Genomic DNA, 16,770 nt, shown 5'->3' on the forward strand with positions numbered 1-16,770 from the left:
ACATATTAGTACAACAATAATTACCATAGGTAGTAGGTACACTCTGATGACTTTCGATAATTGCAATGATTTTGATTGTTATGTAATTAATAATATTTAATTGAATAATATGCAAAGATTATATTTAATCAAAGCTAGAATGAAAATATATTTACTTCCGTCATTGAGTATAGATTTCTGAAACTTTAATTCTAAGATAAACGATAGGAACTAATATTATTGGAAAATTTTTGATTATTAACACCATAGGGAACCAATACATTTTTTTGTTCCGAAGAGAATAACTAAAATAAAAAATAAAAATGTTTTAAACTTTGTTTTTAAATGTGTAAAATAAATTATTGTCCAATTATTCTCAAAAATATTTTTAATTTTGGGGGAAAAAAATTATATTTTAGTTATTGAGTAAAATGTGACTTTTGTCCGGAACTCTGACCAAAGGTCTACTTCCACACATATCCGTGACGGATCCGGCCGGATAAGAAAAAATAATTTTCGTATTAATTTTAAATGTGACCATTCACACAGAACACAAGTCCGGGCCAGGCCCATGTCGAATCCGGGTCGATCAAATATTGTTCAAGAGAATTCGCTCTCTGAGTTCCCGGACGGGTTTACGAGTTCCTTCTATAAAGTATTAAACTCCTCTCAGTTTTTCACTATTTCCAAACTTCATGTACCCAATAACGTTTTTGTTTCTTGGCTAGTGTCATTTCACTCATTTCTGTTGCAATTTTAGATACCTACATAGTTTGTCTTCTTCTCCACGGAGTAGTAGTGCAGTACCCTGTAACGATTAGATTTTTAATGTTTGTCATAATATTTTAACATGTTAGAAGTGAGTAAAAAGAAAATAAATCCTACAAAACCTAACATCAAGTATCATATTGAAACTAATATATAACTAATAATATTGATTTTAGAAACGTTCTATACTCGATATTATAAAATCAATGTTAATAAATAAAAATAAAAATGTATTTTAGACGTTTCTCGGACTCGCCACAAAAATGTGAAAATAGACCTTAATTCGGGTTTTCCTATTCAAGAGTTTTAACTTAAGTAAAAATATATTTACGTCGTTTCTTCAATGAAAAAACCATTTTGGCTACTTATTACCTACTACCTACCTAATTTAGTAATATAGGTACTATAATACACCGTATTGTAAAAAATATATATTATTCCTCGATTACTTTTTGCACTACATAGACCAAAAACATAAATTATTTGAAATACACCACACGAATCCTTTTTTTAATTAAAAAATATTTTTAAAAGTATTTTTCGATGAATCTGGTTAATAAGTTAGGTTCGTACGTTTAATAGTACCTACAAATGGACCTAGAAATATATGTTCTTATCTTTCTTAATGATTTACCTATAAGTAATAATGTCGATATTTGATATGAAATAAAATTATATTTAAACTCACGAACCCGTTCCGTATATAATTAATATTGTTAAAGTTTTATAACTAGATAAGGTAATGGCTAATGATAATGTTTCCATTTTCATTATCTTTTATGTGTTTGTAATTTGCTTACAAATGAATGCTGGCTAGCCTAGCACTAAAATATTCTAAACCAAACGAAACTTTGTAGAATGACAGTTCTACTGCATATATCTAATAGCAAAATGCACAGAGACAATTGGTTATTGGCCATCTATTTTGGTTGGCTTGTACCATTTATGTTCTGTAATAGGTATGCTTTATAATTTATCGTAATAACTGTCTATAGATACATTAAATATAACACAAAGTAACTAGGGTCAGACTGGCCAGGGTTACGAACCCTAAGGTGTGTTCGTGTTGGATCCCCAGCATTCAACACAATATTTACTAGTGATACCATCTGTAAAATATAAAAAATGTAGAAATAAACATTTTTTGGAGTCCTATTAGAGATTTAGAATCCGAGGCCCCTTGGTGCCAGGCCGACCTTGAAAATAGTAATTTATAATTTATTCTGCTTAAGTATTTAAGCCACTTACAAAAAAAATGATGTTACTATTAGCTACATAAAAGTCCTATAAAAATAATTGAATAATCTATCGGGTAATAGTAGGCAGAAGTGACAGGGCCATATTTAAGGGGGTACAACATGTACAATATCGGACGGCAAAATGTTTTGAAATAGAGATCCATAATAATATTTTTTTTTTGTCATGTAGCGGACAGAGTAGGTCCTAGATTACAGATTTAGGTATTGATCTAGTTAACCGGACACCATTTTTTTTTTTGGTAGTACTTTTAATGCTGATTACGAATCAACGAGAATTTTTTGCCGGCAAACTTAGTTTAGGAGTTATAGACATTTGAAGGTCGCCGCAATCGACATACTCGGGCGCCCGGTAGTGAACGTTTACCTGAGCTGCCGACGGGTCTACTTTCCCCGGCCTGTCGTGGTCCTTTTTTTAGCCGTCTGTTTAGCTTGTCTGTATACCTTTGTCTGATAACGATTAAATAAAAATTAAAATCGAAAAATAAAGTGTAGATCATGGCTTCAATATACAACGTTATTGCATATCCCCACTTTATTATATTATCAATTCATAAAACGGTAGCGTAAGGGTACCACATTGTTTTTTTGATAAATATATAAATAATACCTTTATAAAATAAATAAATTTGATTGGCTAACCCTTACGCTGCCATTTTATTTTTATCGTCGAAAATTTCGATGAAGAAGCAGTAGAAATGCAATAACCTATTATATTTAAATCATAGTGTAGATGTGCACCGGCGGGTGCCCGCGTATGTCGATATCGGCGATAGTCAAATGTTTATAACTCCCAAACTAAGTTCGTCCGGCAAAAAATTCTTGCAGATTCCTAATAATCATTAAAAGTTCTATCGATTAAAAAAAAATTAAAAAATAAAATTGTTTATTTACATATCACTAAGTTAATGTTCATTTGTTGACAAAAATTAAAAAGTATGAATTTAAGGATTTTTAAAAAAATTTTATTATATTTTTTATGAAAATTATTTTATAGCAAAACCATTTTTGCAGATGTGTTAAATCTTTATAATTCTATTAGATCATTTACACTATAATTTTATTTAACAGTAATATTATTTTTTAAATTATAAAACTTAAATAATCAAGTTTTTGTGTATTGATTTATGAATTATGATTACTATTGACCTTTACTAATAGAGCATTCGGCCTCCGACCGGGTGAGATAATTATCTTATCCGGTCTATGCACGGCGCATTTTCTTTACATTGTGATTCACGTGTCTATGGTAGGTAATAATTTATATAGGTACAATTTTCACAGCATTTCGAAAAAAATATTTAAAAAATGATACATTGGCCGAAAAGAACATTTATACTTGAAATTCGATTTTCACCAGTTTATGTAGGTCTATTAATTTTGATTACGTTTTTTGGGAAAGTTGACTTTTTACAAAAAAAATACATAACATAAATTGTTTTATTAACGTGTAATGCCACAAAATAGTCATGAAAAAAAAATTGAGCCCAATAAAGAACTCGGTTTGGTGTTTTCTCTCTTATATAAATTATTATAATATTATATAGAAAATACAAGTAGTAACATAACTTAGGATTCGAGTGCGCATGTGCAAAGATCACTAAGTCAAAACAGACTGCGCTATCACTTTGGCTCGCTGGCGCGGCGGCTGGAATCACATGCATGCTACATCTTCCATGTAGTATTAATAAAAATATTGATACAATAGTAGTTTAATATCAATCTAAAATACCCTAATATAGGGTATTTAAAAAAAAAGAAATCAAATGTAAATTATCATTCTTTTTAATCATTTAATTTACAACTTTCTAACATTGTTAGGTTTGTACAAGAAAAATTGCATTTACTTGTAGATCTTACACTTCATTGGTACGAGATAACAAACTAGGTCCACTTGATGTATACCGGTCACAAATATAGTCTATTCATGAAATCACTCTTCTATATGTTATTGATAGATAATTTAAGTTGAATGGTATAAAAAGTTGGAAGTTAAATGGTATAAAAAAATGTCATTATCAATTTTCATTATATTTAATTCTAACTTCACAATTAACAAACGATAACATTAGTAAATCATTTAAAATTGGTTTTATATTATAATTATTATTATTTAACCATTTGTTGTTTTTTCAGCTAGAATGTGACCAGAGGAAGATTAAATGGACATATCATATATTTCTCCATGGACACTATAGTAATCCATAGACTGACTTTTGACACTATATTTGAATATTTGTTGTCGACGTTAATTGGATTTTGTGTAAAACCCCTGGAAGGATATTCTGTATCAGACTAACAGTATAAACGCCACCCAGTAATTCTGTTTACCTGCTGTTAGACATCGTAGTATCATCCCCAATCTCTTTATATATTGTTAAATTTTATTTAAAAAAGTCTTATTATAATTTATTATTAATCAAGTGTAATTTAGTTGATTATTTATTGAATAACTTATTATCCTGTCTTCAATGTCCATATAAACTGTACTGTATTTATGACCACTACACTGATATCTCATTTGGCTAAATATTTTTAATTTTCAACTACATTAAAACAAAATTAAGATTGTTAAAATTTTTTTTTTGAATACTTGTATTATTGTTTGAATATTTTTACACTTTGAGTGTCAATACAAGTATCTTATAATATTCTAGATTTAAAACTGTATAAGTTTAAAGATACTAACAGTATATTACTATTACAATTTTGACAAACATAATTATTAGCCTACCAAACAAATTATAAATGTAGTTTCTGTATTTGCTTATTTATTAATATTTACTTACCTTAATAACATTAAAATATTAATTTATTGTAAAAATATCTTGACCTAACTGAAATATTGAAAATTTGTAAACTGTTGTGAAATTATGTCGATGTTGTTAGGAAAAAATGTGTAGTCAAAATTTTGAATACCTAGATTTTTTTTTGCTAAAACAAGTAATTATACGTTTGTAAATTTTGATGTTTAGTTTATAAAATATATTTTTTTTAATTAAAAAATATCTTTACTTCAGTATCATAAAAAATTGTTTTATTTTAATCAATGTCAATTCACTGATTAATTTGTTATGTATTAAACAATTGAATACTTCTATATATTTTATACTATTTACCAGATTATTTTATGTGTCTTAAACATATTACATTTATTATTTCTATTATTACTATTTATTATTTATTTAAAATGACTTATCAAAATTTATAGATTATAAAATTGGTCTGAAATGTATACTGTTTTTTTATATAGGTAGCCTGTTAGACAGGAAGTCTATATTGTTTTTTAGAAATAAAAGTTGTTTTTTCTTGGTTAGCTTAATTATACAATGTGATTCACTAATTTTCTCTCATAATAATTTCAATAAGGTAAAATTATTTTTCAAAACATTTTTGTTTGTGTTATTTTACAACTGCAAACATGTTTTATTAACCACTTACTTTTTTGATAATTTTATATTAAATAATATTTAATTATGATAAAAGATTCAAAGCTTATTTAGTATATTGTATATATTTTTTTATAATTTTATTATATAGAAATGCATTTGTTTTTAGATGTAGTTTTTGACACAATAAAGTAAAAGTAAACCAAATGTATTTTTTCTAAAACTGTTCTCATAGACACGTTTACTCTCTATAGCGAGTAATTTGTATGTGTGTACTGTATTAAGTGATTTTATATAATGCGTTCAAATGAAGGATGTTTAACATATTGAATACTCTCTTTGTTTGAGTATACAATAATGTGTTCGATATAAATTGTGTTATAAAGTCCAGACATCGTTAACTTTATTTATATACAGAGTATAATACAGTTAATAATTATAGATTCTACAAATAAATAATAAATTAGCCTTAGTAAGTTTAACCCTTCACTGCATGAATTTTTTTTTTAACCATATGCCATAAATGTACTTAATACTACTTAAAAAAATTAAACATTTTTTTTTTTGAGTTTTGGTTTCATGGAAAACGCTAATTAAAGAATTTGGAACATTATGGAACATTGTGCATACGATTAATTAGAGAATTGATAAATATCTAACTACAATTTGCAATAAAGATAAGAACCTAACTAAAGGCAATGTTTTTGATATTAAAATACGACATTTCTCTTGGCGGGTTTTTGGTAAAATCGATGTTGGTACTATCTGTAGTATTACACATTTTATAGGTTATGTAACATTTATTTCTTATCACGCGTTATCATTTTTTGGAAGAACTACCCCCAACTCCTTGATGACCACAAATTAAATGATAAATCAGTGGGACCAACGCAAAGATTTTTTCAACGCGTTTGTTCATGTACATCACTTAATTCACGGTTACATAGGTAGTAAGTGCGTATGTAACCGTGAACAGGTCACTCGCATTACTATAGCTGATAATAATTGTTGTCATAAATGGCTGATAGAGAAATTGGCGGTTAAAACTAAGAAGATAACTGAGTTATGGAAGGAATTTGAGGACACTTCACACTGGACAGAATAACGAATTACGAAACTGATCACTCGGAAGTCGGAAGTCGGGACCCGAGAAGTGTTTGCAAAGAATATAATATATTTAATTATTAAGCAGTGACTGGTGAGTCAGACTTCTGGATTTATTTCAAGTAGGTAAGTAAAGAAATGTAATTATTCAAATGTATGGATGACTGTTTATAAATCTCGGAATTTACAAATAATATGAATGTTAATTTTGACGCAGTTATTAATCTCAGCTAAATACTTGTCTGCAAAATTAAACAATGCCTATTTGATTAGTGATTAAATGAAGCATGAATGTATCTGGAATTAATTTAACTAACATTGGAAAACTGGTAGTAGGTTTAATTTTTATACAGCACAAAATAACATTGGTCTTCACCTACCTTAGCACAAGCTAATGCTTATTTAGGCCGACCATTAGTAATTTAATTGATAACTGAATTTCAAAACTGGAATATTAAGCATCTCCGTGTTATTGATTCAAATAATGTCTTTTTAAAAATTTACTATACCTACTTAGTTTTAAAACTAAGGTTTGTTAAATATAAAATAATAGTAATTAAGTATTTGTTATATTATTGTTTTTAATAATTAAATTTGTTTTTTAGGTTTAAGATGCATATTAAATCAGTAATTATTGATGGTTTTAAATCATATGGAAAACGAGTAGAGCTGAAGAATTTTGATCCCGAATTTAACGCTATAACAGGATTGAATGGCTCTGGGAAATCTAATATTTTAGATGCAATATGTTTTACTTTGGGCATATCAACAATGAATACCATACGTGCTGCATCAATTCAAGATGTAATATATAAAAGTGGCCAAGCAGGAATTCAGACTGCTACTGTTAGTATAAAATTTGATAATCGTGATAAATCAAGATCTGCTCCTCGTTATGAACATAATGATGAAATTATTATTTCACGAGAAGTTGGTATGGCTGGCTCAAAAAATTTATACAAAATAAATGGTGTCACAGTACCAGCTAAAAAGGTCATGGATTTTTTCAACTCTCTACAGATGAATGTAAATAATCCTCATTTCATTATCATGCAAGGTAGGATAACAAAAGTATTAAATATGAAACCAGTAGAAATTTTATCAATGGTTGAAGAAGCAGCGGGTACTAATATGTATGAATCTAAAAAAAGAAGTCTTGAAATAACAGTCGGTAAAAAGGATAACAAATTACGTGAAATGCGTGATGTTGCAGATGAAGAAATTCTTCCAACTATGATATCTGTTGATAAAGAAAAACAGATGTTAGAAGAACTAAACATGGTACAAGGCCAGTTAAGAGTACAAAAGGAAAAACTCGATAATTGGTCATATGTTCAGTTAGAAGTTATTGTTAAGACTAAATCTCAAGAATTAGAAGCCCTTAAACAAAGAGAAAAAGAAAAGAAAGATTGCATTGAATCATCAGAGAAACAAATCAAATTCATAAAAAATCAGTTAAAGCAAAGTGAAGAAGCAATGGAAAAAGAATGTGACAGTAAACTATCACAGTTAAAAAAAGAAGTTGATACAATTGAACAAGAAAAAAATAATATACAACTAAAAGTAAATGGATGTAAAAACAATATTAAAACAGAACAAAAAAAAATTAAAGATATGGAAAAACAAATAAATAGTAGTAGAAAAGAATTTGAAGCAAAGAAGAAGGAAATGGAAGAATTTAATGAAATTAATGCAGGTTTAGATGAAGAAAATAAAAAAAACACTAATGCTTTGGACGAAATAGATCAAAAAATAAGATCATTAAATTCAGGAAATATTTTTGCTGAAGACGACAACGGATCAGTTCAAGAAAATATCAATAAGTTCAATTTAGAATTACAAAATCAGACAACAGAAAACCAACAATATATAATAAAAATTGATGGTTTGAATAAAAAATTGAATGAACAGTTAAAAGGTATGAAGGAAGCGCAAAAACTTTATGATAAGCAAATGACTCAATTGGCGGCTAAGGAAAAAGAATATGAAAAAGTGAAAAATGAATATTTGAAAGCAGAAGAAGAATTAAGTCATCACAATACTTTGAGAATAAGTCGTGATAGTATACTTAGAGAAATATGTGATCTTAATTCAAGAAACGAATCATTTGAGTCAAATAATCCTTTTTTGTTTTTTAGATATAATGATCCGCGGCCTAATTTTGACCGACATAAAGTACATGGTCTTGTATGTCGTTTATTCAAACCAATTGATTTTAAATTTGAGTTAGCACTTACAACATTAGCAGGAGGAAAATTATATTTTATTGTAGTGGAAGATGATAGCGTTGGTAAAGATATTTTAGAAACCAATAAGTTTTCTAATCGTATGAATTTTATACCTTTAAGCAAAATTAAGTCTGATAGTTTACCTCCTAATGTAATTCGTATAGCTCAACAAATAGGAGGAGCTGATAATGTTTTTCCTGCGATGTCCCTTATTAAGTATGAGAAAAGACATTTAAAAGCCATTCAGTGGGTATTTGGTCAGGCATTCATTTGTACTTCCAAGGAAATCGCTGAAAAAGTATGTTTTGATAGTCGAGTAAATAGACATTGTTTTACTCTTGAGGGCGATCATTTCAATCCTTCTGGTAGTCTTACTGGAGGAGCAAATACACAAAAGCTTGTGTTACAATTATTAGCTTCTCAAGATGAAATTACATTACAACTTCAAACTAAGAAGTCTGAGTTTGCACAAATGGATAATAGACTAACTGAAATAGCTAATTTACCAGCTAAAGTAGCGGATTTGAGAGACAAGCAAATCACAGTCCAAGAAGAATTGGAAAAAATTAGATCAGATGTACACTTAGGACAGCCTCACCAGCAAGTTACTGAAGTAAAGGATATAAAACAACAAATAGCAGAACTCGAAAAAAAACTTGCTGAAGGTAAAACAAATGAAAAACATTTGCAAGCTAAAATAAAAGATTTGGAAATTAAAATGAAAAATGCTCAAAATATTTTAAAACAACAGCTCAATGATGCTGAAAAATCTCGGAAAAGCATTTTAACAAAAATAAAAAATGCCAAAGCTGAATATGATAAAAAGAAAAATAATTATAATAAATTGGAGCTTGAAATTAAAGATTTAATGTGTCAGATGCAAGAAGATGAAAATCAGTTGTCTGAATTAAATAACGAAAAAGAAAAAATTGAAAAGGACCTTGAATGTTTTATAACAGATTTAGAAACAGCAGAAAAAAACTACAAAGAAGTGTGTGAAAAATATGAAGCTCAAAAAGATATAGTTCTACGTAGATCAAATGAAATCGAACAGGCAACTAATAAGCATAAGCAACTAATTGCAGATGTCGAAACTTACAAAATTCATTTGTTGGAACTAGAAGGAGAAAAAAAAAAAATGTTGCAAATTATGGATGAGTTGAAAAAAAAGTTTGAAAATCTTGAAAATAGAATGCCTGATGATCAAAAATTGATAGCCAAACGAATGGATTATACAAATTTTAATTCAGGTAGGTTTTCATATTAGCGATTTTGCCAAAATTATTTACAGTAAAAAATGACAGTGTACTAAAAATCTGTTTTATTGTATTATAACCGACATAATTTAGTAAAATTGTTTTAATCCCTGCCGCGATGTAGTATTCTATTCAATCAAACAAAACATTGGTGTCAATGTCTAACAATTAACAAATTAATCTAATTAAAAGTAATTAGGAAAAAATAACGTTGAGTTATATCACTGGATACCCTTCTTCCTCATATTATATCACCGTTTTATTTTTCTGTATATATATATTAATGTAACTATTTGCTTATTATGCCTTGTAGCAAAAATAGTAAATATTCTTTAAAAAAAAAAAATCATTTATTTACAATCATTTATGCATATAAAACGTCGATTATAAAATATAATTTTTTAGTGTTTAAAACTAATTATTTTTATAAATTTGTTTATAGGTGAATGTAAGCAGTTAGTTGACGAACTTCAAGTAAAATTTGATCAACTATCAAAAGTTGTTGATCCTGGAAAATTAAATAATTTTCACAAACATATTCAAGAATACAACAGGTTGCTTGCTAAACTTGACTTAATTCTTAAGGACAAAAATAAAATAAATGAAATAATTGAAGAACTCGAAGTTAAAAAACGACAAACTTTAGAGCGAGCTTCTGAACGTGTAAATCTAGAGTTTGGTAAAATATTTAGTAGTGTATTGCCAGGTGCTCAAGCTTGTTTAAAACAAGTTAACCCAAATGACATAACAGCTGGTTTAGAAATTCGTGTAGCTTTTAATGGATTGTGGAAAGATAGTTTAGAAGAACTTAGCGGAGGTCAACGATCATTAGTTGCATTATCATTATTGCTTGCTATGCTGTTATTTAATCCAGTGCCGTTGTATATTTTGGATGAAGTAGATGCTGCATTGGATCTTTCACACACACAAAATATTGGTAAAATGTTAAAGCAACACTTTAAACAGTCCCAATTTATAGTTGTATCACTTAAGGATGGTATGTTTAGTAACGCTAATGTTTTATTTAGAACAAAATTTGTCGATGGATCTTCTACAGTTACTAGAACTACGTGTAATCAATTATAGTTATTTAATTACTTGATTTGATCATGTTTCATTATGAATATTTAACCCTTAAATTATTATTACTTTTATACTAAACAAGTCGAATTATACTTTTATTTTTATGTTAACACTATAATATATTATACTATAGTTAAGTAATATTAATGTTGTAAATATTAAATTAAACTGTACATGTGAGTTAAACATATTTAGAGTATTAAATTATTTTAAGTAATAATGTTTTTACAAGTTTATTCATTAGTATCCAATGTATTTACTCTAATTTCATAAAAATATTGAATGTTTGTAGATCCATCAGGTATACTTCAAATTTGTGTAATGTATTAAACAAAAAATAAACATGTTTGTTATTTGTACCCATTTGCACATATATTTGTAAGTGATAAAAATATCACAAAGATTTCAGATTTGAATTTAATCGAATACGAAGTTTCATACAGACCAAGTTTTCTTAATTTGATAATATTTTTAAATTACATTAAAAAGAAGTCTGAAGTGTTATGAAAAAAAAATACGCTACATTAGCGAAACCTCGCTCTAGATACAAATATCTTATCTCACTAGATATATTTCGTTTTATATCTGAATATATCTTACAAAAATGTATAATAAAAACTTTAATTTTTGAATGTGCTCTTATATGCTGTAATACATTTTTTATTATTAATATAAATCATTAATATACATTACAATATAAAATTATAATATTTAATATTTTGATTAATTAACCCCATTAAGCATGCTTATAGCGGGGTAAATGAGTTACAACATAACAATTAAAAAAAAAAAAATTAGATATAAAGAGAAATTTAGTAAATATAACAATTTAGATAATTCTGACTTAAAACTATAATATATAAAAAAAAAAAATTTAACAATAGAGTACACTATAAACTTTCTAATAAATACGCAAAAATAATTTTAATAATAATTTGTACTATTATATAGATAACCATGATTTCTACTTAAATTATTAAAAATACATTTCGCCCCCCCGTTAAAAAAGTGACACAACTGGAAAAATGAAATTTTCCAATAGTCATTTAAAAAAGTACAACATTTTGTTAATTTTTTTGTAACTTCATTGATTGATCAATTTATCTGTTTTTTCACTATACTCTTTATGTATGCTCCTCTCTCTATAAACTGTCGACATTCTCAGATTCTCTATTTTTAATAATAATATTTGATAATATTGTATTAGTAAAATATTGTAATACAAAAAGTTACGTTTGCGCCATCTATCGGTCAAAAATAATAATAGACCCAATAAAAATATGATATTTATTTACAATATGCTATAATAACCTCGAACATCATGTTTTTTCAGTTGTGTCATTTTTTAAGCAGGGTTGTGATTTTTTTATATTAATTAAAGATAAAGAATTGAAAATAGTTGGACCTAGATAATCAACAAAATGTTTACCAAGTTCTAAAGCTCTAATATCTCGTTAAGTTTCTTTTTTATATTATTTGACAAAAACAGAATGGTACATTGTTTATAAAGAGTTTTTACCTTGAAATCGTTGTAGTTTTGTACTGTGGAACCTTGAAGTACTTTTTTGTTTAAACTTATTCACACAATTAAATTTTGTTGTACTTCTAGTGGTCTTATTGCATTCGCTGCACAACCGCCCCTTCTCCCCCAACTATTAACCCATATTATAAAACAGACTTATACAATGCTTGGTAACTAGTACGCATTGTATGTATCTGTTGGAAATAATTTATTTAATTTGTGAAATTTATAGATAACAAGCTGTCCCGACCCGGCATTACCCGGAATTTAGTTTGCCAGCAGCCAGGGCTGAGTAAAATAATTACAAATGAGATTTTAAAAAAGTCAGTACTCCAGGCTGTACATTGTAAAGCTATAGCATACCCCGTCTCGGCTTTTTTTTTATCTACATATGTACTTAAAAAAAAAAGCCGAGACGGGGTATCTACATATGTACTTTACATTATATTGATTATGTCCTCCTCTTACTCAGGGTCTCAGTCCTAGATCCAGTTCCAATGTTTAATAGCGTCCCTAGAATCGGCCCGTTCCTTTAATCATCACCTACCATTCGCTCGAGTACCGTGGTTACCATGGTTGCACACAAAGTGTTTATTTTGGGTTAGCAAAGAAAATGATTTCATATTTAAAGTAGAAAATTCGTGGTTGAGGTCATCCTTAGGGGTAGCATTTTCGAAAAGTACTATGCCAGTTACCTTCGCGGGAGTGTATTCAACAACTTCCCAAAGTTTCATGGCGATCGGATGAATGGTGTAATAATACATAAAGGATACACACACACATAAATTAATTTTTATATATTTATATAGGATTAGTACGTAGTTATATATTGATTAGTACGCATTGTATGCAGTGCCGCAACTAAGTATTTTGGGCCCCAGGGCAGCAGAAGTTTTTGTGCCCCAATTGTTCATACATCATATTATCCTCCTTCCTGTAATAAATTGCTTTCAACCCTATCACAGTTATTATACTTTAACCGTGATGTTTCTTAGAATGATTTCTCATATTTTTTTACATCAGTGTTTATTAAATAGTACAAAAAAAACATAAAATACACAAAATGTGTCATTAGAAATAAATTGTATTAGCTCTTACCAATTACTTACCTAGTATGATAATAAAAAACAAATAAGTAAATTAATTTAAAATAAAACATAACTATTAACAGTATAATTATTAATTACATATTATTTATATTTACATTAAAACTTCATCCTCTTTGCCTTTAAATTTGAAAAGTCTATTATAATTTTATCTAAGGATAATTCTTTTGTACGTTGTTGTTCGATGTTTAAAACTGCAATATTTAATAGTCGGTCCTGGCCCATTGAGTTTCTTAAATAATTTGTAATTATTTTTAGTTTAGAGAGAGATCTCTCGGCAGTAGCAACTGTGACTGGCAAAGTCAAAAAAATAATACAAGCTCCTAAAACTTCAGAATAGCTACAAGACAAATCATTTTCTAAAATAAAAAAAATCACGAATAGACCACAATTTTTTATTTTTTACTATTTCTTTAAGAGATAGAATTTGACATGTTAACTCGGAACCAACATCTGACTTGTAATTTTGAACAAAATCATAACTCATTTTGATTAAACAGTTTCTTCAGATTTAATAATTGATTCTGGCCTTAAAAATTCGAATGTATCACAGACATCTCGAAAACTTTCAAATCGTGATTTAAGCTGCACCAATACAGTATCAATAAGGGGAAAAAATATTTTTATTTTAAAATTATTTTCTGTGATATTACGGTCACCATCCACTTCATCAAAACATTTTTTTGAAAGTCGTTGTCTAGTTTGTAAACTATTTAATGGTATGCCCCATTTTGCACATACATTTTTTAAATATTTCACAATATTAATATAGTCATTTCTAAGATTTTGTATTGATGAAAATGATTCAGCTAATCTATCGCGTGCATTATGAAGATCCATATTATGTTGTTGTAAAAATGTTGACATCCCATGCAATGGTCGTAATACTCTCCCATAAACAAAGCATTAACACAAATTGAAAAGACTACATTTTTATTCAAGTTATGAATATAGTAATATACTATATAGTACATACCGATATTATCTAAATTATTTTTTTTTACAAATGCATCCAACGATCCTTTCGATTTTTTAAATTCAAGGTTATTTTTTAATTTTTTTAATTTTTTGTTTTTGGTGGCCATAGAGCTGTTTAGGTTTAGTTGACATGTTTTTAATTTTTATAATAATAATTTATAAGAATAGTCAGAATTTAGTTCCTCGAAATTCGTTAACGGAAAAACAAACAAATTTCGTGATAGAATGACTTCATACTTCTGCTATTATAACTTTATCAGTTAATCTTAACAGTTTTAAATACTGTAACCATGGTTATTAAACTACAGAGCAATCACTAATAACAGTGTTATTAGGCTGCATATCGATTTTCAGAGAACTACTATAAATATCTACTATTATAAAATCGATAAGAATTGTTTGACAAATAGATAAATCTTTTATTTTTATAAATGCTTTTGTTCTTAAATCAGGACCTAGACTGAGGGTATCTAAGTTAGACATTGTGCCCCAAAATTCATCTTATAGTGCCCTTTTAGCAGGGCGTCGCCCTGTCCGCCCCCCGGTAGTTGCGGCACTGATTGTATGTATCCGTTGGAAATAGTTTATTTAATTTGTGAAATTTATAGATAATTGATCTTAAACGTATTACAAGTCTATCAATATGAGCACTCCAGCGTAAGTTACTATTTATGATTAGACTTAAGTATTTTACTCTTGTTACCCTTAACATTTTCTGATAGTTACAACACCTCGAAATATCATTGCTATATGCGGGAATTTTATTCCACTTTTTGAAAAAATAGATAACTTTGTAATGGAAAAAGTGATAAAACCGTTTTACTTATATTTAAAAATAACTTTCTACTATTTAACTTTTTAAATATTCTGTTACACCTATTTCAGGTTTGTTTCTAACAGTTTCCCATGAGTTATTAGAGAAAATCAGGCAGGTATCGTCTGCTTAAGAAACTACTAATCCGTCTAATTTTATATTACATAACTCATTTATACATAGACTAAATAAAATTGTGCCTAAAACGCTACCAAATAATTTTAGCCTTAGTACTATCGTCTTTTTTAACAAAAATTCTATTATTTTTATACCAGACGTACTTGTATTGTTTCTCTTTGGCCACAATTTTTGTCTTGAAAAAAAGTTTCCTGAATACAACAGAGTACAGACAATTGGATAAAATAGGTACCTATCATTTTTTTCGGCTACCTTCTATGTTGAGCTGTGTTGTATTTTAATATTTAACTAACCACTATGCCATCAGCGATGAACCTTGAGGATAGCTGTATCACAAGTTAGTTATCATTTACTTACGGACGGGAAACACTGGATTAAAAATCGAAGAAGGCAGATGGGAGGAAGAGTCCTTCTATAAAGAAGGATTGCCGTAGATAGCGCATTTCTACAATATAATATCGGGAAAACCGAATCGTTCATAAAGGTTTCAACCCTTTTTTTGGGTATAATACCTAAAGACAAAAATGGTCCAGCTGGGAATGGAGATAGCTGCTGGGAGATACTTTAGTAAGCTTTGACGCGTTGTTCATTGTTCACAATAGAATTCTGTATTTAATCATATTCGTCTTTGTTTTGGCCACTCTGGCTCTTAATCTGTTAATTGCCCTACACAACAGCAATGGGCAGTCCCGTCAGGTGGCACTCAGTAGGCAAAACAAATTTCTTTGGCATGTAGCTCCTCTTTCCACTGTGGTAGGTGAAAACTGGGCATTGGATCTTGAATCATATTAATGCTTTCCAAAAAAACGTCTTCGTGATTTAAGTCTTTATTAAACTCCTGAGTAATATAACAACTTTACATAGAATGTCTTTGGTCTGTAGTTTGTTTATTCTACACAAGCGGCTACATCACTTCAAACTTCCGGTGGGAAAATTCCTGCTAATGGCTACATTTTTTGTATCAGCGTTGGCCTAAGGTATCCAACATCAACTCTACATGTTTCGCTAAGTACCGCGTCAACGTGTTTAATGTGTCCTGACCGGGTCCACAATTGGCATGCATACTGGCTTGCAGTAAAACATAGCGTCAGCTCAGTTATGCGAACAGTTGAGAATAAAAAATTATAAGTTATCGCTGGCTGCCTGTTA

The 16,770-nt window shown here is 28.6% G+C and overlaps 1 protein-coding gene across 2 annotated transcripts; it reads left to right on the plus strand.

Annotated features, from left to right (window-relative positions):
- Window positions 1-6,342: 6,342 nt before the first annotated feature.
- On the plus strand, window positions 6,343-11,275 carry LOC126835256 (structural maintenance of chromosomes protein 2-like). Of its 2 annotated transcripts, none has more exons than XM_050567725.1 (3): window positions 6,343-6,618; window positions 7,102-9,974; window positions 10,423-11,275. In XM_050567725.1, the coding sequence occupies exons 2-3, from the start codon at window positions 7,109-7,111 to the stop codon at window positions 11,064-11,066; spliced, it is 3,510 nt and encodes a 1,169-aa protein (XP_050423682.1). In that variant the 5' UTR covers window positions 6,343-6,618; window positions 7,102-7,108; the 3' UTR covers window positions 11,067-11,275. The 2 variants fall into 2 exon arrangements, with proteins under 2 accessions (XP_050423682.1, XP_050423680.1); XM_050567723.1 differs by having other exon boundaries at window positions 6,344-6,622.
- The last annotated feature ends 5,495 nt before the right edge of the window (window positions 11,276-16,770 follow it).

The sequence above is a fragment of the Adelges cooleyi genome, unplaced genomic scaffold (assembly GCF_023614345.1).
Source record: "Adelges cooleyi isolate 19-005CV unplaced genomic scaffold, UGA_ACOO_1.1 ACOO_flye_CR_arks_rails_tigmint_CR_PRNA_23, whole genome shotgun sequence".
Lineage (NCBI taxonomy): Eukaryota > Metazoa > Arthropoda > Insecta > Hemiptera > Adelgidae > Adelges > Adelges cooleyi.